Source organism: Betta splendens, chromosome 6 (genome assembly GCF_900634795.4).
Source record: "Betta splendens chromosome 6, fBetSpl5.4, whole genome shotgun sequence".
NCBI lineage: Eukaryota > Metazoa > Chordata > Actinopteri > Anabantiformes > Osphronemidae > Betta > Betta splendens.
This window is the reverse complement of record NC_040886.2, coordinates 6,548,249-6,575,767: the sequence shown is the minus strand read 5'-3', so window position 1 is coordinate 6,575,767 and position 27,519 is coordinate 6,548,249. Positions and strand designations below refer to the sequence as shown.

Genomic DNA, 27,519 nt, shown 5'->3' with positions numbered 1-27,519 from the left:
GACTTTTGGACAAGTGAATGTTTATTAGTTCTTATTCCACCAGCACTTACAATTAGAATCACTGGCAAGTCCAGGATGCTAAGCAAACAAATACACACACCAACACTGGGCACAGGCGTTTCGCAGGGTTATGGCGAGAGGTGCCACCGCAAAATAACAAAAACAGTCCCAGCGAATTCCACGCTGTTGCTTTGCTGAAACAGCATCTCAACGCTTGTTTACCTAAAGTGGTCAATTAGTCCGAGGCGAAGTCATAAAAGAGAAAAAGATGTGGGCTGTCCGCGAGGCGGGCTCCAGCTGGCTGAACGTCAGGGCTACTAGGTGTACCACGCTGCAGCACGTCCCAGTGTGGCAGAGCAACAAGGAGCGGGGGGGACAGCAGAGGTCACACATGCAGGAACGAAAGGAGACACAAACAAGGGAGGAGGCGCTGACTGAATGGTGCCAGAGGGGAGGAGCCAAAGAGGAGGAGGAACGACGAAGGTCATTTTAAGTCAAAGATTCTGTACGGTGGGCTGGTTAAAAAAGAAATGGATCGCGGCCACTCTCCTCCTCCTGTAACTGGGCTCTGGCTCCAGTCAGTTCGGGGACGTCTTAGCACGCGCACCCGTCTCCGGCCGCACACGCGAGCGCACTTGATAACCATGACATCACCGCAGTCGCGCGCTCAACGCATACAGCAGAAAACACCCACGTACGGCGCTCGCGGTCGGGGGGGCCGCGTCAGAGCCCGAACCATTCCGTGACCCCTCCTCTCCTGGGGTCCAGCTTCTGCCTCTGCTTCTCGTCCTCCATGGACTTCTCCTGCATCTGCTCCATGGAGCCCTCCGCCAGCTCCCGCTCCTTCGGCGGGAAGATGTCGGGGAAGGCGAACGTTTGGCCCTGGGCCTGAGATGCAGAGGCACAAAGAAACCACTGGGTTACTACCTAGCAACAGAAAAGCATTATTTACAGGTTTTTTCGTTTAACATTGCTCCACTAACCAACCTCTGCAACAAAAACATGTCCGACTGCATTTTCCTTAAACCATTTCCTGATACTGATTTGAAATTCAGAGCACTGGTTCTCACTCTCACTCCGCATTTCTCCTCCAGTTACACAAATGCGCCGGCTTCTCTCTGGCCTTCAATTTCTCCAACTCTCTCCCACATTTAATCTCTCATCTCTCTGGTCCTGATTTATTCAGAGAGAAAGGATGGTATCCATTATTTATTCCATACCAGCCCATCTCTGGCCGTGGCTAATGCATCACTGGCCCAGCTGTAGTCTGTGTCAGGCCATCGTGGAAGTACAGTACTCACACACACACACACACACACACACACACTCACTCACACACACACACACACGCACACACACCAGGTCAGTGGGTGCATGCAAGCGCATCCATAGCCGATCCCCCTCATGAACACCTGGCAGCATTAATTCACTGTTATCAATCACAACTGGAGCAGAATCCCTGTCATGCTTAAATAACTTGACTTCACATAAACCCCAATCATCATGTTTTATGACAGCGCTGCACTCGCTCCACAAAGTGTTGCACAGTGATTGATTCCTAATGTACACCAAACAGTTTGCACTTCACAGTGACAAATAGTCCGGTGTCATTACATATTATGTGAATCATAAAATCCTCAATTCATATAAACGCCCGTTGCTGTAAAACGAATTGCTTCCATATACACAGCTGTCAATCAATTGTTCTGTTTAAATATGTGGACTATTTTGTTTGGGGTCAGTGTGTAGGCGTTAAGGAATGGTCTGGCTCTGATGTGAATGTTACTTTGTCTGTCTCCAACCCCCAAAATACCAAGAGAAACATGCATATAATTACCACATAGCATGGTTTAATTCCCAAAGGGGGAGACAACATGAGGCTCGCGCTGCCAAAGATGCAGAATGGAGCTGGCGTTGTCTGCTCCGCAACATGTTTGACTGGGATGACCTACAGCAAGAGGCTCTGGCGTTAATATTGTGTGTTTACACTTGTGCATGTGTAAATGTTTGTGCTCAGCTGCGTGTTTTCATGTGTTTTGGACCGACATAAAAACATCAATATGAAACTAAATGACACAATAGGACAAGATAAATAAGAAGTGGGTGGCTTGGTGACTGGATACACGCTACTTGGAGCTTTGTCTTGCACATAAAAGGCACGGCCCCGCACTTCAAACGGCACCACCAGGCATCGGGATGGGGCGATGGGCCCACCTCAAGGGTTCCGCCCGCGCACGCTGGTCAAATGTGGCCTAGATAAGGCCCGTGGCTTTTTCTATTTCACAGGAGGTTCACCACATTTCTAAAGCAACACCGGTTTCAAACTCATGGCACAAACCACATCTTACAGCCAATGGACAGCTTATAAAAATAAGGAAAAAATGCAAACAGGCTCATCATATTTCAATCATGCAAATAACTATTTTGTTCAATTTTGTTTTTTTTAAAAACAGCAATGACCTTATTCTTTAAGAGCAAATAGCACTGAACCCAGGGAGCCGAATGATTTCCTTGTTGCTTGTTCCATCAGTGTTTCTTCGTTACTAATCCTAGTTTTTGAGTTTTGAGAGAGAGAGAAACAAATACCGGCGTGGACAGGCACCCAACTACATTCACGCATCCAAAACACAACTATTATTCTAACCACTATTCTGGTATGGCACTTTACACAGACTTGAATTCATGTTGCTCTCTAAAACCTGGCCATTTGAGCCGAAAAACTCTAGTACGAGCTTTGGGAGAAGCTGGAGCAAAAACACGCACAACCATCAATCAAAAGAAGAGCCAGTCTGTTCTTGTGTTCCTGTTTTGTGGCGACGCCTGTATTAACTGGAGGGGGAGGGGGAGGCCGGGAAGGAGTGGGAGGGGGTCAAGTGAGTGCAGTAATGAGGGGAGAGAGACAAAAGTGCAGGCACTGCCAAAACCCACAGTGTCTCTCTGCACTTGCACACACTGCCATCGAGGAACGCACACTCCAAAACATAAATACTGGACCGACAACACGGGGAGGTTGGAGGAGGAGAAGAAAGGGAGGGACGGAGGGGAGGGAGGAGGCAGCGTGGAGTAAGATGAGGATGGAGCCAGTGGCTGAGTGAGGAGGAGGATGAGGTCCAGCACCGCAGCGCTGCAGAGAGCGAGGGCAGGAGGAATAGTGCGGCCGACGCAACACAACACAAGGCTTCACCCAACTTGAACCAGGCGCTGTCGCATGACAATCCCCAGTTATACGGCGCAGCGCTGGACACCTCGTGTACACACACGGCGAAGATTAATACCACCCTCAGAGAGTGCGATTCACAAAAACAACAAAGCCCTGAGACTGAAATCAACAAAGCGCTGAGACTCATTAAACAAGTCTTATTGTTGGCAGCGAGCCGCACCTCTGTGTGTGTGTGTGTGTGTGTGTGTGTGTGTGTGTGTGTGTGTGTGTGTGTGTGTGTGTGTGTGTGTGTGTGTGTGTGTGTGTGTGTGTGTGTGTGTGCGGCGTCTGGTGGACATATTTCTGCAGCGAGAGAAAGTCCTGGCAGAGGGAATCCATATTTTTGTCTGAAACATATACATCGCACCACAGCAAAAGCAAAGCCCACGTTGCCTCGGCCTCTGTGGGACCCGAGCCAAAGCGCCCCCCCCCCCGTGTGTCTGTCCGCCTCCTCCTCCTTTTACCTTTTATTTGTGTGTTGTGACAAAGGGAGCGTGTGTGTATGTGTGTGTATGCGCCGTACAGAGTGATTTACAGATTAGTCTGACTCCTGGTACGAAAAAAGGGAAGCGCGAGGAAGGACAAGCCGGCACCGCGTGCCTCCGAGGCTTTTCTTTGTGTTACTATGCTTCCGAGACAACAAATTGAAGAAGTAGATATTTTCCTCTCAGCCTGCCATCATTCCCAACTGAATCAAGCTGCTATCCAGGAATACCGGGACGAGGCCCCATGCTGCGAGCAATGTAAACACACCCCCTTAGCCGTCGGACGCAGAAACCAGCCGTTCGTTAACTGCTGGCACAAAAAGAAGAAGGAAAAGGCCTGGCACCAACTGACTCTCATTCAAGAAGCGTAAATGTCTTAGAAATACTGAGTCAATACTTTCCTTTTTCAGGACATGTTATGGGTTCAGCTGCCCAATGTGAAGCCTAGTGAGCACATACAGTACATGAACATACAACTGATCCTGTCTGCAGCCTCGGAGAGATGAGAGGAAAGGAGTGGAAAGATGATGGTTTGACTGCACAGTAGACACAATCACAGGTATGCAACACATTTTAAGAATAAATAAAAAGAGGCTTTCAAGAGTTATGACTCAACCCTGTTGTAGTGGGTTTGACTTCATTTTCCAATATTCTCTAGTCGCAGAGTAGTCTTCATGGATATCGGATTTTATGTCCTCTGGAATGAAACATGTTTGGAACAAGGTTTTATTGCTTTGAAGACGGTTCCAGAAGTTGTAAAACTACTCGAGGTCAAATGGCAACTTCCCTTCAGACAATCTAGACAACTTTAAAATTGAATCCATCAGAAAATACGTCCTAACCGCTCTTTTACGACCTGAGATCAGCCTTTCTTTTGTGTTCTCGAAAAACTTTGAGTACCTAGAGTTACTGTGGAGCTAAATAAGATGTGACTGAAGGCAGGGGGGTGGGGGGGAGGGACAAATACGTCCACTTTTTGACCGAATTGGAGAACAGAGGAGTTCTGAATGTGGTCACAGAGACCAAAAAGGCTTAAAAGTGGTCCGACAATGTGAAACTGAGCCACTGAAACGGCCCCAAGAGACTGTCAGACAAAATTAATGTCCCCTTTTTTGATCAAGTGCGATTCAGAAGGCGGCACGAGATAAAGCCGCTCACAAGGCATTAAATAAGAAACCAAAATCATCAAACAGACGTCGGCGGCTGTCGTGGCACGGGTGAATCGGGACCACACGCCGAAGGGGAGAGGTGTTGACGACGCGTGAGGAATCTCATGAGCCCGCGGCTCCTGCGGTGGAGCAAACTAGAGCAAACCACAGAGACGCACGGAGCACCGGCGATGGCGCGGTGTCCGTGTGGTGCTGGCGCAGAGACGCGGCGAGGTGTTCACGGCGCGGCGGAATCCATTTTGACCGCACAGTAGGAGGCGCTGGCAGGGAGCAGGGAGAGAGAGACCACAGCGGTGGGCCTGCCAGGATTAGAGCCCAGGGCAAACCCCCCCCCTGCTGCTTTGGTGAGTGTGTGTGTTTGTGGAAAGCGTTATTTACTTAGAAAAACACTTTGCATGAATCACGGTCTCTTTCAGCATCTTGGTCAGTTGCTGTGGTCACTGCGAGTTTATTTGGGATTTCTGCGGGACGGCTTTTGTGAAGAACACAGCGCTGGCATGTCAACTAACTGAAACACTTTGAAGAGAGCAAATGGGTCATAAGCTGAAAGACGGTGACGTGTTCGACCTACAATTTAACTGTTTGATTTGACCATGTCAATCTGAACTTCTGTGTACGTCGTGAATAGGTGCATGAATGAGACAAATACTATATTGTGTTCAGCTCACACTGGCCAATTACAGGATCAGGACTTGGCAGAGTCACATTTTGTTTGTTTATTAGACAGAATTTTGGCAACTTGTCATCAGGTTCTGCCAGTGGAGGAATAGGGAAGTAGGAAAATAATAAAAAGGAATTTGGTTGTAATTCCTCCAGGTTTAACTAAACACTGTGGCTTTATCTGTGCCATTTACTACAATTTAGCATCTTTGGTCTTTATACAAAATAAAATAACTATGGAGATGAGTTCAGGGTGTGGTTTACCTCTGCTGATTCCTATAGGCTTCCCAAAACTAGAGTTACTACTTGCCATCAGATAGGAACATCCATCTTTGGTACACACAATTATAGGAAATAGATATCCATCAATGGCAACAAGTTGATGTTTTCTAGGTATTTCCAGAAACATGAGTGTTCCTAAGAACTGCTTGGTTGTAGTTCAGTTAGATCCACTAGCTCTTTATTCAGTCTCTGTTATCAGCAGACAGAGCCGACTGATGGTGGGGGAAGATATCTTCAAACTGGAGCCAGTAGCTGGTGCAAGAGTGTGATGCAAGTCGGCTTTGTTTGTTTGGTGTAAAAGGTGTCAAGCAATGTTGATTGGGTACAATTAACTAGTATTGGGACATTAAAAATAGTTCGGTACGGTATTTATTTTCTAAGGTGAATCACTAAGTGACATCATCTCAGGTGTACTATACTGGTCCAGGTATGCTTTATGCAATCTAATACTGCCTCAGGCTCCAGTCTTGTTTCACTATGACCTAATATATAGTTTATAGTTTTAAACTTACCATTGCATAATGAAGGAGAATTCTTTATCTGAAATCAGAGAAAATAACGGCTGAAGAAAACTGGGAGAGGCAGGAAAGATGATGGAAGAGAACAGGAGAGGAGAGGAAAAGAGATGTAGCTTGATGATTGTAAACAGCCCCTGCTGCCAGGCCCCTGGGTGGGCCACACATTCACTCTCACTTTATCCCACTCTCTCACACACACACACACACACACACACACACACAGCCCTGGTGTGCCTCTGTCCAGACCTCCTAGTACAGACCATTCCAGGAACAGAGGGTGAAGAAGGGAGGATAAGGGATAAGGGGCTGAAGAAAGTCAAAAACAAAAATAGAGAAAACACGAGAGACATGGGAGCATGAGAGAAAACACTAATAAAATAAAGTTAGAGTCAGCAGCAGAAGTCAAATTCATGGTATTACCTAGGGCCTAAATGCATCTGACAAAGTAACAGATAATCGTGAGAAAAAGAGCCAAGTGAAATCACTTCTGTCTCCGAGAGATAATGGCAGCGAGAGTCGACCACTAACCAACAGCATCCTGCTGTGGGTTGCTTCAGTGTCATGACCCCGGCCCTCCCTCCAATTATGATGACATCCCCTCCACAGCCAGGCAACAGCCAAATAACTTGGTCAGCTTTGACTAGTAAACGTGTGTGTGTGTGTGTGTGTGTGTGTGTGTGTGTGTGTGTGTGTGTGTGTGTGTGTGTGTGTGTGCGTGTGCGTGTGCATGTGCGTGTGTATTTACTTCTGACATATAGTCCACATGATGAGGATAAACAATATTTGTGTGTGCAAAAGATGAGTGTGTGCGCATTTTAAAAACAAATGTTGTGCGACAGTCGTGATTCAGTGTCAGTGCACGTCTTTGACAAAAGAATGGATCAAAAATCTAATGTTCCAGAATAACGCTGGCATATGCACATTATGTCACATGCTGGGGTCACTCTAATCAAGTCTTTTTAACCCAACCACATTCAATAACTAATCCTGATGAGTCTGCCATGAGCCGCGCCAAAACCAGTTCCCTACTGCCCCAGCCTAAAGTCATTACTAGTAGGGGCCAGATTTAACCATGGTGAAAGACACAGTTTCACCATAAACATGAGCTGAGCTCCACATGGAGTGGTATCAAGTTGCTCCGTTTGCATTTGCAGTAAGGTTTGGTTTAAAGACAGAAGCAAACAGAGGCGCAGTGTCCGATCATGACCTTTTTATTAACTGAAAATGAAAACTTGAGCCGTGAATGTTGAGAAGGTAAAGCCTTCAGACGTGCCGCCAACGCTTTGGCAATGCTTTTCCCAAAGGTTGTGTCCAATCAGATGGACAAACACCAGCTCCAGTGTCAAACACACAAAGACCCCGACACACTGGTGCAGGGTGAAACATATGCACATAGTCCTGCCCAGAGACAAATACAGAGCGTGAGAGAGAAAGCTTAAGAGAGAGAGAGAGTGTGTGTGTGTGTGTGTGTGTGTGTGTGTGTGTGTGTGTGTGTGTGTGTGTGTGTGTGTGTGTGTGGCACTTTTCATGTCTGGGCATGTCTGCTCTCAGCCTGCTACTGGAGACACTGGACCCGAGTAACAGAGGAAAAAGATCATCACCATCTAAATACACATGCAGCCTAAAACGTTTATATCCATCTGGTCTCCAACTGGACACGGAGAATAACAACAAGAGTAATCGACCTATATTAGCAATAATCGCCAGCAAAAGGTGAATCATATCCCTTTCGCAGTGGGGCCGAGCCAACCTCTGTGTCCTGCGGCCGAAATCGCACCTAACCCTTGCGCGTCTCATCCATCCACCCCCATGACATACACACATAAACAGCTGTTCACCATCATTATCTTCTCCTTCTATGTCATTCACCCCCACAGTGTACCCCATTTCTCCCTTGCCGACGCATGTAAACAACTCTCGCATACCCTCCCCCTCAATTTCTACCACCCCCTTCACCTACCCTGCCCCCTCTCCGTCCCAGACCTAACTATCTAGGCTACCACCCACCCACCCACCCACACACACACACACACACACACACTTACTTCTACCGATGCGCACGCTCTCACCCCTACATGCACATGCAACATAAACATAAACATGCAAGCAATGCCCCCCACCCCCCCATCTCTGAGGAATGTAGGGACCAGCTGGTGGAGTAAAAAAAAAAAAAACGGAGACGCATACCAAAACAGGAAATGCATCAGCAGGGGCCTATCAGAGGGCTTTATCAGGCCAGTGGCAGGCCCTGCTGAGAACCTGGGTGGCGCCGCGTGCCGATTGGTTGATCAGCACTTGATGGAACTCGTGTCATTACAGGTCAGGAGGTCAGGTGTAATCAAGAAAGGTTACAAGCATGTGCGCTGGTGTGTAGCTCGAGCTATCTAAATAAGGAAACCTGGAGGAAACGAGGGAGGAAACGAGGGTGAGGAGCAAAGATGCTGCAAAGGGAGATAAAGATGGGATCAATCAAACTGACAACAGGGACAAAAGTACTGCTGTCAATCCACCATTATACTGGATTTCTGCACTTGTCCACTTTAAAGACCCTTACGTCACTCTTGTTCTGTCTGTCTGTTATCTGAATGAAACCAGGCATTAAAAAGTCAAACGTGTAAGCTGGAAACAGAGAGCCTCAACTGAAGCAATTCGGGGGAAAGAGGAAAAAAAAAAAAAGGTTTGCGTGTGAGATTTCAAACCGGATGGTTAAGACCCTGCTCTGTTCTCTATAATTCATGTTCTCTCTCCACTGAGCTCTTATGAAACCTACACGTACACACATGCACTCGCACACACAGGGCTCTTACTTAGGAGAGAATTTTCCAAATCATGACACACATAGGTAGATGGGGGTGCCTTTCAGTGAAGCCGATTGCCAGGAAAAGCCTCTCCTTTTTATTAGGCCCACCACCGGCATGTGTGCATACGTATATGTGCACATACATGTGGGAGGACACGCGCTAATTCTTTCCTGTTGAAGATTTATACACCTACAATGCTGAGAAATACATTCAAATAAAAGCAGGACTGATGAACACCATTTGTCTCACTTAGAACTGCTTTAACTTAACTATATACATATATATTTTTTATTTTAAATCATCATTAATAAAAAATGGTGCCTGAGAGCTTCCTGCAATTTGTAAATCACCCTTTTGTTAGAGGATTCCTTCGGGTAGATTTTGTGTAATGGTTTACTTGCCCTTGTTAACTTCATCGACCATATGTTGCAGTTATTGTACAACATATTGTATATGTTGTATTCTCTTGCTCACATGTGCAAAGCCACTGGTTAGACACATATCCTTAACATCATCTGCAGATCGTTGAATTTAGAAGTTTGGTTTTTGGATGACCAATGATGAAGATGACCAGCACCTGACTGCTGTCATCACCACTGGCTACAGGTAATGACTTTTTAGGTTTTTATTTAGTAATATTTTAGCAATCAACAACTTTAAAATATAGTCTTGATGACCAACGCACTCTACTGTGAAGACGATCAAAGCTGTTTCATACTGTGGCCACTATGGTTTATGAATTGCATTAATGCAACATCTCTAACCAGCCTAGCAGGTTACTGGACACATGACATATTTGTGTGATATTTCATCCAGCTAGATGTGAGAATGGAAAGTGAGAGAGTCAAAAGGGCAGAGATTACTGAAAAAAAAAAAGAAAGCAGCAGAAGTTGAAATGTTAATTAGTGTGATAAGCAAGGGTGAGGCAGTGCAGGGGACAGGGAAGGAAGCAGAGCGGCAGACAGACAGACAGACAGACAGACAGACAGACAGACAGACAGACAGACAAGGCTGTGAGGAAAGCCTGTGTTTGCGTGACAAGGTGAAGAGGGGGAAGGGGGAGGGAAGGAGACCGGGAGCCATCATGATACAAATAGTTGAAAATAATAAAATTCCATAATGATAAGAGAGATTTCCTCTTTGGTTCGAGCAACTGATTCAGCACCTCTAGTTTCTGGAAGCGGAGGAGAGGGGGGAGGGGGCTGAAACCCATCCTGTACCCCTCTCCACCCCTCAGCGCGGCCAGATACGCAGTCACAAACGCATACAAACAAGCCCGGAGGGTCTACTGTTAGGCAACAAGGAGTCAATAACAGATAGGAGACGAGGGAAGGCCAGAAGAGAAGCTCTACAGCAAAACGTTGCCATCTAGTGTCAGTCAAACAGAGGGGAGTCACGCTTCCCCCTCACAATCGCTCCGTACAGCTGTTTTTTGCCCCCCGCCCCCAGCTGCGCTACAACCTCCGTGTTTGCCACTCTGTTTGTCTGTCTCCCTCTCTTCCCCGTGGATGGAGCAGGGGTGGAGGGAGCGGCGGAGCAGAGACGCGGGGGAAGGAGCGAGCGGAACCGGGCTGCCGCCTGCTCTACAGCCGTGGGTCCGGCCCCGTGTCTTGTTTTGTTCTGCGGTCGCGGGGTCCGGGGCCATGTGACTGGCGGATCTGGTATGCTGCGATGCCGTCAGCGACCAGGGGCCCGGAGAGAGATCTTGGCACCTTATTGACCACTTCTATGAAAACTCGGCCACCGGGCAGCGAAACAAAAGCCTTTTTGTGCGTGTAACAGAGCTCTGCAAGACATGCGAATATACCCACAATAGAAGATTATGAAATTTATGTATGAAGGTAAATGCAAATTAATGTATTGGAAATTCAGCTTGACTAAAGGAGGAGATTAAAGACTTGTGCACATGAGTTTGAGCTGGTATCAAACACAAAACTGGATCGTGACTACTATCAAAATAGTGAGATCTATTGTTTATGTGTAAACAAAACTACTAACAGTCGTGACAACACCTTAGACCATCTGTGCGCCTGCTCTGCCTTCTGCCGAAAACTTCTCACTCGCTGAACTTTCACTACTTTCACCCTTAATGCAGACTTCTCCCTCCGACTGTGCAGAGTGAGCTGGAGATAAACTCGAGCTTGTGTGGGATTTGTGCAACCACACCCTGCAGGAGGATGAACGACACAACTCCGGGCGACGCTGGGTGACGGCTGCGCATGGGTGCGTGTCGTGTCGAGTGATTCTATGGAGGTGGACGTCAACTGTGTGGATTTCGTTTTTTCAGCTGCATGTTCCACAGGTGCCTGGCTGTGCCATGCAGTACCACCCCTACCACACACACACACGAAAAATGTCTGAAATTCCATTCTTTCACCATCTCTTATTAGAATGATCGATTCAGGAGAAGCTTCTCTATCTACAAATCAATTTAAACCTGATAGACTATTTTTAAAAACCATCTGCAGTTGAACAGTCAGCTGTGGACACTCTGCTCCATGCTTTGGCGTTATTACTTTTACAGCATGCCTCTGACATTTACAGCACTATCTGGCAATAAACTGGATCGTGCCGACAATGCTGACATCAGTCAAACATCCCATTCAAACATTTTACAGCGTCACCCTTTGGGAGTTTTCAACATGCACTCTGAGCACTCAGCCCACTGAAATGCTGCAGCTGGCACCAGCCTGCAAAGCCTTGCTACCAAACTAGCTGCCACTCCAAAGAATGAAAACAAGTCCTCTCCGGACCAAGACTCACCGCAGCCTTTTCATTTACATGCCGGTCGGAGTGTGCTGTATCATAAATGTTTGACTGACAATGCTGTTTGCTGAACAATGACTAAAAAAATGCAGAAATGACTATAATTTCCAAACTGGAGTGGTTCTATTTTATGCAGACTAGACTGGGTTTACAAAGGTTTCAAATAAAAGTGCGTTTAACTAGACGTAGTGGTGCATCACAGTGCTGAGATATGAGGATAAACTACAGGGATTTGTGAAGACAAATTAAAAGTAAGTTTGGCAGCAAAATTGCAGGTTTCACTGATAAGAATTAAGTTATATATAATAAAGTGTTTGTGACCCAGAGAGGAAATGTAATAGGAACTGTGCATGTAAGTTTTGTTTATAAGACATCAAACATCTTATCGTCAAAGATTCTGCCAAAATGAGTTGACTGAAAACACTGGAAACAAGTGTTTGAGGCTAGCTAGCTCCGTTTTAGTCTCATTGCAGTGCATCAACGCTTGATGATGATTCTCAACACTACGAACTATGTAAAATCACTGTGACAGACAAGAATTTTCATTTTGTACCTCTCTCTTTCTGTCACCGTGCAATCAGCACCAGCTCCCTGTGTAACACACACAGACTCGTCCCCCTCCCCTCCTCTATCGCTTTGCCCCGTCTCTGGACCTCACTGCTCTGGCATGACTCCATCATGGCCTTAGTCACCTCCCCAGTTCACCCTTTGCAGCCCCTCACTCACATATACACGCTTTCCCACACACAGTGCACATTTCACACATGCAGACGCGCTCTCTCTCTCCCTTTTCCCCCCCTGTAACTGGGGTCCCCCCTAAGCCTGACGAAAAAGGCGGTCACGGAACCCCGCTAACAGGAGGCCTCCCTTCGACCAGAAACCAAGAGTAAGGAATGAGAGAGAAAGAGAGAGCAAACGTATTACCGCTGCAATATCACCGAGTTTGGGTGGGGGGGGGTGTTTCTGGAAGGATGAGGGTAGAATGGGGGGACCGCGGTGTGAGCATCGACCCACAGAACACTCTCCCACATGTGGAGTCAATTAGGAACAATCTTGTTTTCTACCCACCGCTGCAAAAGAAAGGAGGGTTTTCTGGGCCTCTGTGTGTGTGAGTTTGTCTAAGCGTGTGCGCGCACACACACACACACACACACTTGCGAAGGTTGAGAAAGGAAAGAAAGTTGAGAGAGAGAGCATGTTTTTCTGAAAACCTGACAGAGGAACAGGCCGGATATTTGGTTTTAAAAGCCATTTTGAGCCTGCATCTCAGCATTTCTGTCCGCAGTTCACCAGCAAATGAGAATGACTTCAGAAAACCACGACATGATTGCGACTACAGAGCGAATGACAACAGAGGAAAAACACTCCTCAAGGGCTCAGCATGTATGCATGATGCACACATGTCACAAGTGTCCGTGTGTGCGTGCATGCGTGTGTGTGCGTGCGTGTGTGAATACGGGCGTGCGTGCACTGCAGCCTCACCACTGTGCACGTCTGGTGAGACAGGAGAGTCACTATCGACTCCGCTGGGAATTCCAGACGCACACAAAATCACAGGCCACTTCCTTGGTGTCAGACAAGAGGAAGTCTCCTGTTTAAAAGATTCATGGCTGCTTCAATTATGTATCCTATTTCAAATTGTCATGTTTAGACAATTTTCATTATTCATCCGCTTCAAGATTGATGGATCCCAGTCGGGTGGGAGGCACGGCGTAAACAAGCGTCTACACCACTGTTGATTTATCTGCGCAAGATCAAAACGGCAGGAACAAAACAAAGGAGACTTGCTTTTTCGCGTCTGCATCAAAGGTGCATTAAAAGAGTAACTTTGACATTTTCGGCATATATTTGTTGCATTTCAAAGACTAACAGACTTCAAACAGTGAAAAGATGAGGAAGGAAAGGGTCTTTCTGGCCTCCCGCACACCTGTAGGACTGCCCTGATACATGTGAGAAACTGAGCGGGGACACAAACACGTCAGAGTCAACATTCATAGTAGGAATAGCTTCACCAGATAACTGCATATCAATAAATGCAACACAGGTTTAAGCTAATGTGCAAACTGTCAGACTAAATCACTAATCTTCTAATCCTTTTTTTCCTCTATCATTAAAGTCAAAACTCCTCAAAATAATGTTAGTATATCTATATGTACAGTAGAAGCCTCCTCACCAGCTGAACGTAGGCCACTTTATAGTCAGGCTGCTTAACCTTCTGGTTCAGATGATTCCTCTTCTTGTTGGAACCTGAACAACACAAAAGACACAACAGTAAACAGTTGATTTGAAAAGAAAAAAAGAAGAAATGTGATGAAGCATAAATTGGACAGAAATGCAAGAAAAAGCAGGGGTCGGCAATATGAAGAGAATTGGAACCCATTAGCTGGGCCTTTGCAGGACAATTAGTGAGTGAAGCGCTCACTATTTTAAAGGTATTTTATTTCTAAAGACGTGCAGATAAATGCAGATGCAGGCCCCCTTCACATGCACTGGACTCCTGGACATGTCAGGACATTAAACGGGCGAGCTGCATGTGTGAGCCAGAGCCACAGCTGCCTAGTCCCAGGTCCATTTGAAATCCAAATGAGTTGATCCGTGGAGCCGTCTGGAGTATTTGCTGTGATATAACCCACAATCGGTACATGAGGGAATACAAATCTTTAAATTACTTTTTCATCTTTAATGCAGATATTTCCTTTACATGAGAGCCAGTAGTGAAACTCCTACAGAACACCATGAGACAATGCAACATTCATTTCCACTTGTAACAAATTATCCTTTTTTTTTTACTATCATTCACAAATTATTGTATTCCTATACTGTGTTACACTACTACAAATCAGTATTAGTCCTTTTTAAGTGGATAATAATCAATAATATTTGGCCATGTCAGCCACGCTAAGGATACTGTCCCGGAGAATCAAACAGCTCGTCTCTGCTTTACAGCTATAAACTCAGCAAGACCCTGCTGGTCAAGTCAACGAGCCCACTGAGGAACTACCGTTGCCATGGGAACCCGTTTATGACATGAAAAACAAGGGAAACATTCCTTCGTAATGAGTCATTGTGTGTTCCTGTGCGTGACTATGTGTGTGTGGTACGTGTACCTAGTAATCACTAGCTAGGCAGCCCACTGCTCAGGGAAAGCCCTGAGCAGGGTTGTAAAATACCCCCCTCCATGTCCCCCGGGCTAACTGGAGGCCCCTGTGTGGGTGGGAGACAGAGGTAGCGAAGTGTGTGTGTATTCCTCCGTGCAAGTGTTTGTGATTAGATTTCTAAAGAAATCCACAGGGAAATGAGAAGTCTTTGAATGAGCAAGGAAAGACACTGACCGGTCATCCCGCAAACAATGAGCGCGCACTCGCGCCCGCTCACACATACTTTTCGTAAGTATAGCGTGTTACTTTTCGTGTAGCCAGCGTAACAAGACACATGGGCCTTTCATACAACACTTGCAAACGCAAGCACAATTTCTCCCACTTTGAGATTGCGGTTTGGCAACCGGCTATCACGTTACGAATCCCAGGCCAGAGTTGTAACCATGGCAACCCTTTCCAAAATACCCCTGATGCCCGTGGACCAAAGAAAGGGGTCTTTTGCACCCATTGCTCTTTGCTGCATTTTCCCATCTTTACCGTGCCAGTGGAGTTTAACTCCTGACGTAGAGAGGGATGCCGTCTCTGACGCACCTCGGGATCACGAGGGAACCCAACCACCCCTTCCTCTGTATCCCCCTCTATCCCCCAAACCTTACTAATGTCTTTCCACCAACTCAACCTCCCAAGGGGCTTTTCTTTTCCCCTAGTTTTTAATGACACAGCACTAATAAACAGTGTTAATGGGTCCTCCGCATTCTAGGCTAGGCGCGGTGCCTTTCTCCACCTCCCTCCCTTCTTCTCAAGTATCTCCTCCAGAGGTAGAGGGGGTTCCTTGTGGTCCCTCACGCACGGCAAAGAAGGGGCTCACACCTCCCCTTCTCAGCCCATCCCTTAATCTCTCTTTGACTTCAAGTCTCCTATGTGTTCTCTTCTTCTACGAATGTGTTCATTTTAAAGCTTTGGGGAATCTGTCCATGCAAATTCAGGTCTCCCAAAAGAACTATTACGTCAAAGGCATAGCTCTAATCTAGGCTCTTCGTTCATCCCTGTTAAGAGAAAAGGTAGGAAAGGCAGATTTAAAGCTAGGATTTGAATGGAATGGGAGGCTATGCGCGGCTATCAAGGCCCAGAAAATGCATGTTGGGGCATAGTATGCATATATGCAAAAGGAGCATAGGGTGTCCTGGGACAGCTGGAGACTAGAGTGCTGCTGCAGCAGATTGTCAGATAAGCAGCTGTGTGTGCTAGGGGAAAAGGAGAGCTAGGCACGCTAACCACTACCGCAACTAGCCGCTGGAAAACCCTCCCGCAGCTAAATGTCAATGGGAAGGCAGTCTTCATTGCAAGCTAAAATTGCTAATCGCTGCTAACCACCACTGACAGTCTACAAAACTAAACGATTTTGACTTGATGCTTCTCAACACCACAATCAGCATTTAATTTACACAACCATCGACTGATTAGATTATTTGGATTGCCATGATCCAAAAGATTACATTGTTGTGTTGTAATTAGACGTGAAAATTTGTACCATGACGATGCAATTGTATTCAGCAACATTTCGTTTATACAATGAGCGATAGATAGTGATACAGGATTAGATTGTGCAGTTGTAGTTTGGTGCAATGAGAATATTTTCAGCTGAGTTTAATGTAACATGAATTAATAAATGGTTTGAAATGTCAAGGAGTAGTTTTAGGTGGCGTTGGAGCTGCAGAGGCTACCTCAACACTACTGTATGCTGACACTGCCCGTGTGTGTGCACGTGCGTGCACCATTCGCTCGATTTACTCACAGCTCAACAGCTGCAGTACAACTTTAGCATTTTAATTTGGATGAAATGTTTGTGGCTTCATTTTGCATACCACGAATCAAGTGTTTTCACCACTCCCTTAACTCCCTGTCTCTCTTTGGATTGGATCCATGTCTTTACATAGATGTAGTCGTAGTGTGAGTAACAGTAGGCACTGGATTGCCTTTTAAAGTTAGTGACAGAGGCATTAATGTCTGTATTGTAAATTTTGTCTCAGCACATTTACAGTACTTCAGTGTTCTGTGACGTATAAATACCTTGTGTAACAAAAAGAAATCTCTTGACAGATGCAACAGAAAATGAACTTGGTCGTGGTATGGTCGTGTAAGATATATCGATGCACATATTGTTGATATGTGACACCCATAATTATATATTACGACTGTACCTATCCCCTGCCTTTGTGCACAAACTGTACATAAGGAAAGTAACACTATCTAGATGGAATACTGAACTGTTAGCTGCAGCAGCTCAGGTGTAATGTGAGAGGCGTTCAGGGACAGTACAGCCTATAGGTCCTGTGTGTTTCAGGAGGGATTGCTGCCCAGTCTGAATGAAGTTTTGAACTATAAATAAATTCACGGCCCTGGCTCAGAGTCTTGAAGAAGCCTTTAGAAGTCTCCAGTCTGCAGGACATTTATTATATTGCGCCCTGAACGCAAGACAACAACGTTCTGCAAATACAGCCAAATGGTTCAGTTTCACGTTCATTATCAGTGTTGTCATCAGAAATCTAAATATGCTTTGAGGTAATATCAACCACTTTAAACTGAGTAAATGCAGGTCTCTGCGTGTGCTTGTGTGAAGTAGGGAAAACACTCACCAAACTGTATCCTGGTACGGACAGCTCCCACAGGGACGTCATAAATCTTCTCCAGGTAGTTCTTTACGTCAAACTTGGTCATTCTGTCCAGAACACAAAAACAAATGTTGGGAGGGAAGAAATTAGACAGAAGACCAGAAAACCAGGAGTTATGCAACATACGCAACATTGAAGTTCATGTTAAAAGAAAAAAAAGTGGCAATAATGGAGTGAAGAACATGTCCGAGGTTGCAGTCCAGGACTTGCTGGATTACTGTCCAAATAACACCACATTGACTCAATTGATACCAGCATGCTAATGATAAGGACTATTTCCATACTGCATTCCCATAAACTCCACTGCTATATCAGCGACTGTAAGGACAGGACACTCCTCTATCAATCCATATGCTGGCTTTTATTCTCTGGATCATAAAGTGGAGAGAAGACAAATGCGAGTGTCAGTGTTCATCCGATTAGATGTCTGCGCGTATCGATCGCGCCCAGTGAAATCCTACACAGGAAGTGGGCCTGGCACCAACTGATCCGGTGGCCAGCCCAGTTGAAGCTAGTTCACCGGGCAAACATTTGGAACGGATTGCTCCGACCAGAGGAAGAAAGGCTTTTAACTGCTAATCAATCTAGCCAATTGGATTAGCTTGGTAGAGAGTACTTCCCAAATGCGTTTGACAAAGTGCTTAATAGCTACGCTGTGGTTTGACATGAGTGCCTCGGATGTGGCATTTTCTATCACCCCAAATGTCTCTTTGATACAACAGCATAATGCAATATTGCCTTTGTTTTTTGTAGAGGAAACAGCAGATTACCTTCAGTTGTTGTAGCAATATTAGACGAGGTGAACGTTTGCATGAGAAAATCCAATCTGCGAACACAAAGACCCTTTGTACCTAATAGTGATGTAATATATCTGTAATATATCCATGCTGTACAACAATTGCCTTTTCCTCTATAATAGGCTAGATTTTGGCAAAGGGAAGTGGCGTAGACCTAGAACAATTGACCTGCACTCTTGTGTTAATCATACAAGACAAGCTCACATTTAGCTTATTTAATCAACTATATACACAATCGATTCCACCACTAGAAAAAGAAGTTTGGTTTGATGTGGCTATTTTTGAGTTGAAAAGAAAAAAAAAAGTTACTTCAAACATCAACTTCAGACAGCAGCATTTGAATGAAAGAACGGCGCGCTCTAAGCTCTCCCCTTCGGAGCCAATACTGGTCCAGTACCGCTGAGACCAGAGTGCAGTGTGAAGAAAGGTGTAAACAAGCTTGTTAAGGCCCATTTGTCTCCCCTTACTCAGCTGGGAGGAGAGCGAGATGCATTTCCTAAGATGTGTCATGTAGATGTGCCTTTCTGCTCCATTTGCACCCGCAGCCCCCCACAACCCCCCATCTCACAGTGCATGTGCCAGAGGGCAGTGAAGCAGAGCGGAGTGACCCAGGGTACTTGAGATCAAGAGGGAAAGAGAGAGTGATTGTGCCGAGAGACAGATTTTCCTAGAAAGCAGGGGTGGGGAACTGGAAGAGAGGAAAGTAGCTGGGGAACTACAAGGTCTCCTCTGGATCATTAGCAGATGGAACACTGATCCTGATTAATGAGGGGGGCATTTTCTAAATCCCTGCTGCTTTTACTATTTTAAATACCCAGACACCAAAAATGTAAAGATAGTTTATATGAAGCATGTCATGACTATCATTATGTGCAGACACCCATGCATGTACAATCAGGTTTTAGTCATTGGCTGAAAAACAAATGTGATGTAAACATAAAATAACAAAAACAGAACATAAAACAGCCTTTAAAATGAATATTTTAACAACAACATGTAAGAGACACAAATTGACAATTCATCGAACACATTGAAACAAATAAGTGATTCTCCCTGAAGATAATAAATTACAAAAAATAAATAGTGAGCATTGTCATGATATTCCTAATTTCACCTTATCTCTACTGTAATGAAAATAAAAGCATTTATTCATTCGACCATCCATCCATTTATTCATCCATAAACATCTCACACTTGTTTCCAGAGGTTACATAGCTGTTTTCTCTGACCCGAATCAATACATGACTCCGATCTGAGCTACAAACTGGAATCCAGTCTCATAGAAAGCCTTGGGCTGAAAGCTGAGGAGAAAATGTCAAGTTAAGAGTGTACATAAACAAGGCTAAACTTAGTCAAAGGGCGTGGAGTCTCCAATAGTGATGCAGGCCGCATCTGATCATCATCCCAGTATAAACACCCATCTGACTCCACAAGCTAACCTTTCACACTTCTAACTCCCAGGAAGAATGAAAACCTGTCTCCGGCAACTGCCAGGGCTAAAGGCATCGTTCCTCAGCAACTGGTATATATTTATACACAAACACACATGCTACAAAGATTCCTCGGCCAAGATGGTGAAAGAACTCCAAACACAAAACCTAGACAGGCATCAGATGACGCAAACAGTGGATTAGGATCAATTACGGTCCGTTGTTGCCAAGCAGGTTTGAAACAGGAATCGTTATCGGAAAACAATTAAAACATATTATTCGGAGAATAAAGGACATACTAATATCCTTTATTTATACACAGTAGCTGGATGCTGATGTGACATAGTTGTACAAATGACAATAAAGACAAATAATCAGTGAGCACATTAATTCTCATCTCTGTAAAATGCTTTTAAATGTAAACCTTCCTCTGCAAAACTTCTAGACGCTACTAGACGTGGCCTAGCACACACTAACCCAGGACGGTTGTGTGTATCGGTTCCAACAGTTTAAGATGGTGCATTTACACCTGTGTTCGAAAACAATCTCAGAAAATCAAAGCAAACTTTAACAACTACATCAGTGGGATAACGGAAAAAGTACATTAATGCGTCAGGGCTGGATGAGTTGCCAGGTAAATGGGTGGTGCCTTGGTTGTACATAAAAGGTGACCTGTATAGCCACGTCTGGCGATGATATTTAATCACAATAATACAAAATAAATACTGCGTGAAAGGCTAAACGGAAATTCACAGTGGAACCACATGACGCACATCGGCACCCATTGTTTGTAAGCCCACGCACGTGTAGCAAATCAGTGCACGTCACAGTGGCTTGACTTGCTGAGCTATGCCACTGACCTGAACTATAAACGGCTGAATCTGTGTAGGCTACAACAGTTGAATCATATACCACTAGAAATGACCAGTGATGTGAGGATTATCCATATTCATAAACAATGATGTAACAAGTCTCATATATATGCAGAGCAGATATCTCCCATGAGAGGCTCGTATGAATCTTGCTGATGTGTCAGGGCCACAGATATTTCATTAGCTCAGAGAAAGGAACCTTTCAAAACATACAGCCCAAGGACACATATTGATAATATATGTTATATAGCTTCTACAAAATCGTACCTTGTTTTCTGTAATTGATGGAACTTGTCAGTGTATGCAGCAAAACATGTGTTACAGGTTTTGTTTGTTGCTGAAACAACAACAACTAAAGCCACATCCAAAAAGCCTTTTAAAGTTCTTTGTACGGCCCATGTGAACAGAAAGCTGATCATTTCTATAAAGACCTGACATACAGGTGCTTCTTTTGGGATGTTCCTGCTCAAAGTAGCAACACCCAAAGAGTGTGAAACCAATAGGTGATTTAATTACATTATCTTTCTTAGCTACACAAGCATTGTCTTACCATCTGTGAGATTAGATTGAGACTAGATTTGAGGCAAAAAAGCCAGGGGGTTTAACACGTACAATGAAATTGTAAAATTTCATAAAACAGTGACAGAGACACCGAAGGAGGAAAAAAATACAGAAAGAAAATCTCTATGTATGCAGATGACTTAGCAATAACATTTAGCAGCTAATAACGTAAAAACTTAATTCTATTCAGTATATATATTTTTATCAAAACACAATAATAACCCTTTCAAGTCACTTAATATAATACATGATACAAAATCACCTAAACATGACAAGTCTTTGCCAGATAGGCCTCTACTGAAAAGAGTTATTTTTTTTCCACTGCCTTTCTATTAATGATGAATAATTTGCAGCTCCAGTATTAGAGAACAAGTTCAGAAGACTAAACAAAATACTAAATGATTAGCATATTTCTCAAATACAATGAAAGAAACATGTAAAAAAGGGACAGTCAGCTGCCAGATGTTTGAAGAAATGAACATATTTGCTAAATGCCTTAAATTTACCAGCTCACATTATTTAAAAAATCATAATTCAGTTGTTGTTGTTTCGTCTTAGAGTTGGACTAGTGATCATCACAATGAGTCATGTTTCAAGAATTGTGTTTGTGATCCGTCGTATGAACTGAATGTCGTGCCACAGCGAATGTAAATTAGTAATCGCTGCACTAAAGCAACATTTGATACAGAGAATGGGGGTGTTGCTGTTGTCATGTCCTTCTTGTTTTAAGATGAACAATATTCTGTATGTGGTGATTCAGAGACCATCACGCTTGTTGTGGTTACCAAGAATTCTCTTTGGAAAACTTGCTTGTTTTAGTAACTTGATTTAGCAAACCACTGGAAGGCTTTTATTGTGGCTGACTGATCGGAACTGGGCTGCTATACATTTGGGCTTTTGCTTTGTTTTGTAAATGGTGTCTTTCTAGTTGATAGATCAACCTATTAGTGGAGTAAAAATGAATCGGATACAGAAGGATACTGTTTGTTTGTATACTTAAAGATGAGTTCAGCTGACGTTATTTCAATTTAAAACTTTCATCAAAACATGCATGTTACAGTCCTTCAAATCTTTGACTTTGCTTTAAAGGGTTCAACTCTTCTGCTCATTATTTTAGGTACTAACACAAATTTAAATTGTTTTGTGTAAATGTAACATGAAAAGCTAAGAATATGTAGTACAAATAGTAATTACTACTAAAGTTACATCTACAGTAAATGGTTTCTATTTCTCTGTACTAAATTGTTGCAGTGCTTTTTCTTAATTTAATATGTTCTCTAAAATACATATATTAAGACAGCGCTCATTATGACCTTTTCTTTATGCTGGGCAGCATGGTTTAATTGTCAGTTCTTCCTGTTCAAATGTTTAAGTATTGTTGAGAAAGATACTTATTATCTTGTTATGTCCAAGTGTAATTTGAATAAACGTTTTGGTCCTATGACTAAATGTAATTTACCAGAAGGTAATGTCAAAACAAAATTCACATAATGTCAGTTAAATAACTTCTAAAACATCTGTCAACAGGTCATAAAAATTCAATTAAAAAAAAAAAAAGAAAGAGACAAAATTACATAAAATGTCCAATGTCCGTTGTAATGACACAATATGAAAAATTCAGCATCTCAGCTTTCCATGTAAAGTTCATAGAAAATACAAACATCTCCCTTAGCTACAGCCATTTCATCCTGCCTAATAATAACAAAAGCAGCTGACTAGCTATGTGCTGTGTTGAAAAATTGGTCGCCCCTGTGTCCCCAGCAGTCTGGACCTGCGTTCTTAGACAGTGCTGCTTATAAATAACCTACAGCATTACCATGTTACTAAGTAATTAACAAATATTTTTAACTGACATTCTTTTGCTTGTCAGGACCCCGGATGTTATGAGCAGGTTACACGTCTCGTGCAATACTTAGTTTTGGAAACAATGGACATGCCCAAGACTTTGGCCTGTGTTTCGGTGTGTGCCGGTTTCAGAGAAACATTTTTCGTAAAAGTCAAGACGTACGATCTAAAGGCACTGATTTTATTATATGTATTTTATATTTTATCTATCGACATTGAGAAACGAGGATAACAAAGCTGAGAATTTCTCATGACCCGACAGGTGCATGGTCCCTTCAACACATAATGTATATTACGCTTTATGTGTAACCTTTAACACACTGCAGGTTAAACATTTGAAGTACAGCACGCGCACGCACACACACATCAAAGTACATTGTGTCAGAGCAGCTTAGTGGTGAGAACGAAACAGGAGAGTTGTTTTCGGCGCAGATGAAAGGCGAAAGAAAGCCGCTCCTCATTGTCAGCCTGCTCTATTGTCAGGACTAGGTCGAGATACCCGCACTCACTACTTTAACCCACCCATCCACACAGACAATACACAGAGAAGTTGCTGAACGCTAAGTATCCAGATAATAATAGCGGACTTTGTTTAGAGGGAAAGCCATTGAGGAACCTGAGACTAAGTGAGAGAAGACACAGTTAAGAAGTTGAGAGTCTACGAGACAAAGTATGAAGGATTACATTTATTGTTCAGGCTTTTGCTCCGACAAAAGAGGAATACAGATCAAAGAACAGGTCACTAGGAGTCGCTAGACTTCTCACAGAGAAACAGGTCAGCGAGATTCTGCAGTTAGTTACACTCCTCTACTGGCTTGCTAAATTATTTCCTATGACAAAAACTGAGGGTAATTAGTGTGAAAAATGACCCGGATTCCAGCGTGAGCCGTTTATGCAGTGGAACAGAAAGCGCGGCCACCGTAGAGCTCATAGCGCTGTTTGGTGCAACAGGTACAGTACAGTTGTCTGTGGTAAATGGAAAGACAATGCGAGCTGCTGTGTAGCAGGGTCAGTTTGCTCGAGTCTGATTAAAGAGAGAAACCGCAGCACGGTCTGGTTTCATAGTCATTAAACAGCAGAGTAGCATGAAATGCGACTGGAGTAGTAAACTGAACACAACACAAAGCATTGTGTTCCTGTCTTTGTGCGTGTGTCTCAACGCTGGCCTCGATGTATGCCAGGTGGAGCACAAGAGGTGTGCGGGGGCGTACGCCTAGAAATTTGATGATGTTCTTACTCAACCAAAGAGGAAATACTAACGTAGCACAAAAGGTTTGAGAACAATCAAAAACACCAACAAATACTACCCTGCAGCAGGTAGAAAGGGAATTACTAGAGAACACAGTCCAGGTGTCTCAAACAACAAGTGCCAAGGAAGGATTGGTTTTGGACGCACTGCAAAGCATTTAGGCAAAGCACAATAAACAGCAGAGCCCAGGGTGGGACAGGGAGAGAAAGACGTGCACAGTTCACAGCAAGTGTGATACTGCAAACAAGCAAGACAACAAAAAAAAAAAGAATGAGAACAAGAAATCCAGTCATGGATATCTAGCTCCCAGGTGTCACAAGAGATAAAGGCCATGTTGTGTTACTGCCCTGAGAACGTCAACATTGCCACTTCTCATTAACAGCTGCTCGGAACTACAACTTACCCACGCCAACACCTCCCACACTTGAAAGTCCAACTACAACAGCTTTCGCTGGCGTAATGACTCAGACTCATCAATAAGCTGCGAGTAGGAGTGATATTTGGTGTGTATCACCGTCTGTCTGCGAGCGTCCATTTACTACGCCGTGCGTATTAAAAGGAATAACTTTGTTCCAAACACACACCGAGCCCCCAGCGGCATATCAATCAGCCATGCACCTCTCCCAGGCATCAAAGACTGCGAGAAAGGCAAGAAAAAGCCTTACACACCCTTATAAACACATACGCACCCTGCACTTACCCACTTTTGTGCATATATACACAAAGACACACACCGTTTTCACAAACTGACTCACCCGCACGCACACACACACGCACGCAAACACACACACACGCGCACACACACAATTACATAAGCACCCTAGGAGTTTGGCAGAGAAAAGGCAAGAATCAGAGTGGGAGGCCAGGCACCTGGATGAACAGATTATGGTCTAAACCCCACCAGAGACACACAGATGATCTGCCTCGAACTTCAATTTTTCTCCCCAATGTGGGCTCTGGGCCTCCCAGCGCCAGAGGAGCTCTGCGAACCTCAGTGACCTTGGCTCACAGAGTTCTTCGAAAATCAGCTCAGAGCTACCAAGTGCTGACTGGTAAAAACCTCCTGTTGTGTTTTATGACAGGAATTGTATCATCCAAACCCACCAAACTCATGAAAGCCAAGACAAAAAAAACACCAAATAGCAAAAGGAAGCATGTATCGGCAGAATTATGAGCCTAACGAGTTATGATATATATCAAATGTTCATACAGTAAAACCCACTGAAGTTCTACTGAATGATCATTACCATTTGGTTTCTTCTTTCTGTGGAGATGTTACCATTGGCCTTTGTAGGTGATTAATGTTTGACATGTCCCTGTCTTTAACATGGCCCAGAGATCCCTTACACGTCAAACTAAAGTCGTCTTGACCTCCCTCGCAGCCAGCTGCCCATGTCGGCTTTTCGCAAGTCATCACTGCAACTGAGCTCATTAAAGACACAATAGGATGGAAAGAGCAGTCTATAGTGTTTAACTGTGACTCCTAAGATTTCTGTTCTTGAGGCTGTAACACCACCTGGTGGCCACGATGCCCAACTCAACCTGATTATTAATGGTTGAGAATTAATAGCTCCACTAGAATAAAAAAACCTTACTAAACATTACAACATTCCAGATGAATTGATATGATATTATTCCTCTGGATGAAATCTGACACACATTTGAGATGTTTTTAAACTCCTCAAAATAAGCATATCTAAGCAAATAATTAGTTTACAGACCCCTGCATCTGTTGGGAGAATTAGACCAGACTCCAAAGGATTTGAGTTATTAGGGAAAAAAAGTATAATAAACTAGTCGCTGGGTTTTACAAACATTTCGTACTTTTGTAAAACATTTTATGGACAAAAAAAGACATATATTACACAATTTGAAACGTAACAGCGTGAAATTAAACAGTACGACAGTCGTGTGCACAGACTTTTAAATGCACCTCTTAAAGAATAACACGGAAGTAAAGACTTACTCCATTGGAATGCGAAACTGGACAGTGTCGGGAGGCTGCTCTTTGCCCGGCCTCACCAGAGTCAGGAACCAGTTTGGTCTAAACATCCTCAGCTGAGGGTTACCCAGCTGGTAGAGTGGGTATCTGAAATGGTACAAAGAAGGCAACTCTGGTTCACAGGGGAGATATGATTGTCATCATTACAGCTGATGGTAAAACAGATAAAATGCAGAAAAACAGACATTTGATGAGCTGTCCCGTAGAAACCTTAACCAGCCGATGACTAACTGATCAGCTGCTGGTCCGTTTGGTGCTGAGTGTATAGGTGGGCAATCAAAGCCTTGTTACCTACAGTTCATAGCTATCATAAAACCTCACGCAAGTTTGACAAACATGTCTGATGTTGGTACCATCTACTGCAAAGAAGATGAACCTGGATATCTACGGATAAACCTGCCTGCACATAGATTTCCAGAATTTATTGTCAGGATTTACCAGTATTATTGTATTTTCTCCTAGTTTTAATTCAGATTAAACAGTAGAGCCACATTTGGCTGATGGGAAACAGGAAAACACGTTTTGTACGGCTTTCGTTGATTTTAACTATATCAATTACGTCCAAAATCACATAATTTAAGCAAACAATGATTTTTTACTATTACATAACATCAGTATCACAAAAAATGATACTCGGGGTGCAGTATGTTATTAGCATAAGTAACTAACCGTGGTTATTTTCTATCCATTGTTACTATTATTGGAATAATACAATATAAATGTGTGAGGTATAGCGTGCAGCTTGTCGGCTGAGATGCTAACGTTACTAGCAAAGACCGCATCTGTAGCAGAGGATACAAGCTGTCGCAGTAGAAATGAAATTTAAAAGCTTCACTTACAGCAATCTTGTTACTGGCATGGCGAAAACGCTTTAGTTTTCACACGAGCTGCCTGCTAGTTTTTGTTTTCGTACTCGTTTCAAGGTTGTCACATGCTAGACGTGCGTGGACGCACTTCCGGGAACAATCGAATTGCGCAGGCGCAGTAGATTGGGTCCGTGTCCTTGTGAAAAAGTTCATAAGGCTGCGGCATGAATGCGGTTCTAACTTAGACTCACTGTGACTGTTAAAAATCATGATAATCGTGTTTTGTGATGATCATCAAGACACAGAT

The 27,519-nt window shown here is 44.0% G+C and overlaps 1 protein-coding gene across 2 annotated transcripts; it reads right to left on the bottom strand.

Annotated features, from left to right (window-relative positions):
- Positions 1–27,400, bottom strand: mrpl23 (mitochondrial ribosomal protein L23). Of its 2 annotated transcripts, none has more exons than XM_029153800.1 (5): positions 27,246–27,400; positions 26,371–26,493; positions 17,615–17,697; positions 14,054–14,127; positions 1–888 (listed from the first exon to the last, which is right to left on the bottom strand). In XM_029153800.1, exons 1-5 carry the CDS (start codon positions 27,263–27,265, stop codon positions 724–726), a joined length of 465 nt encoding a protein of 154 aa, XP_029009633.1. In that variant the 5' UTR covers positions 27,266–27,400; the 3' UTR covers positions 1–723. The 2 variants fall into 2 exon arrangements, with proteins under 2 accessions (XP_029009633.1, XP_055365687.1); XM_055509712.1 differs by lacking the exon at positions 1–888 and adding an exon at positions 11,962–13,837.
- Between the last annotated feature and the right edge of the window lie 119 nt (positions 27,401–27,519).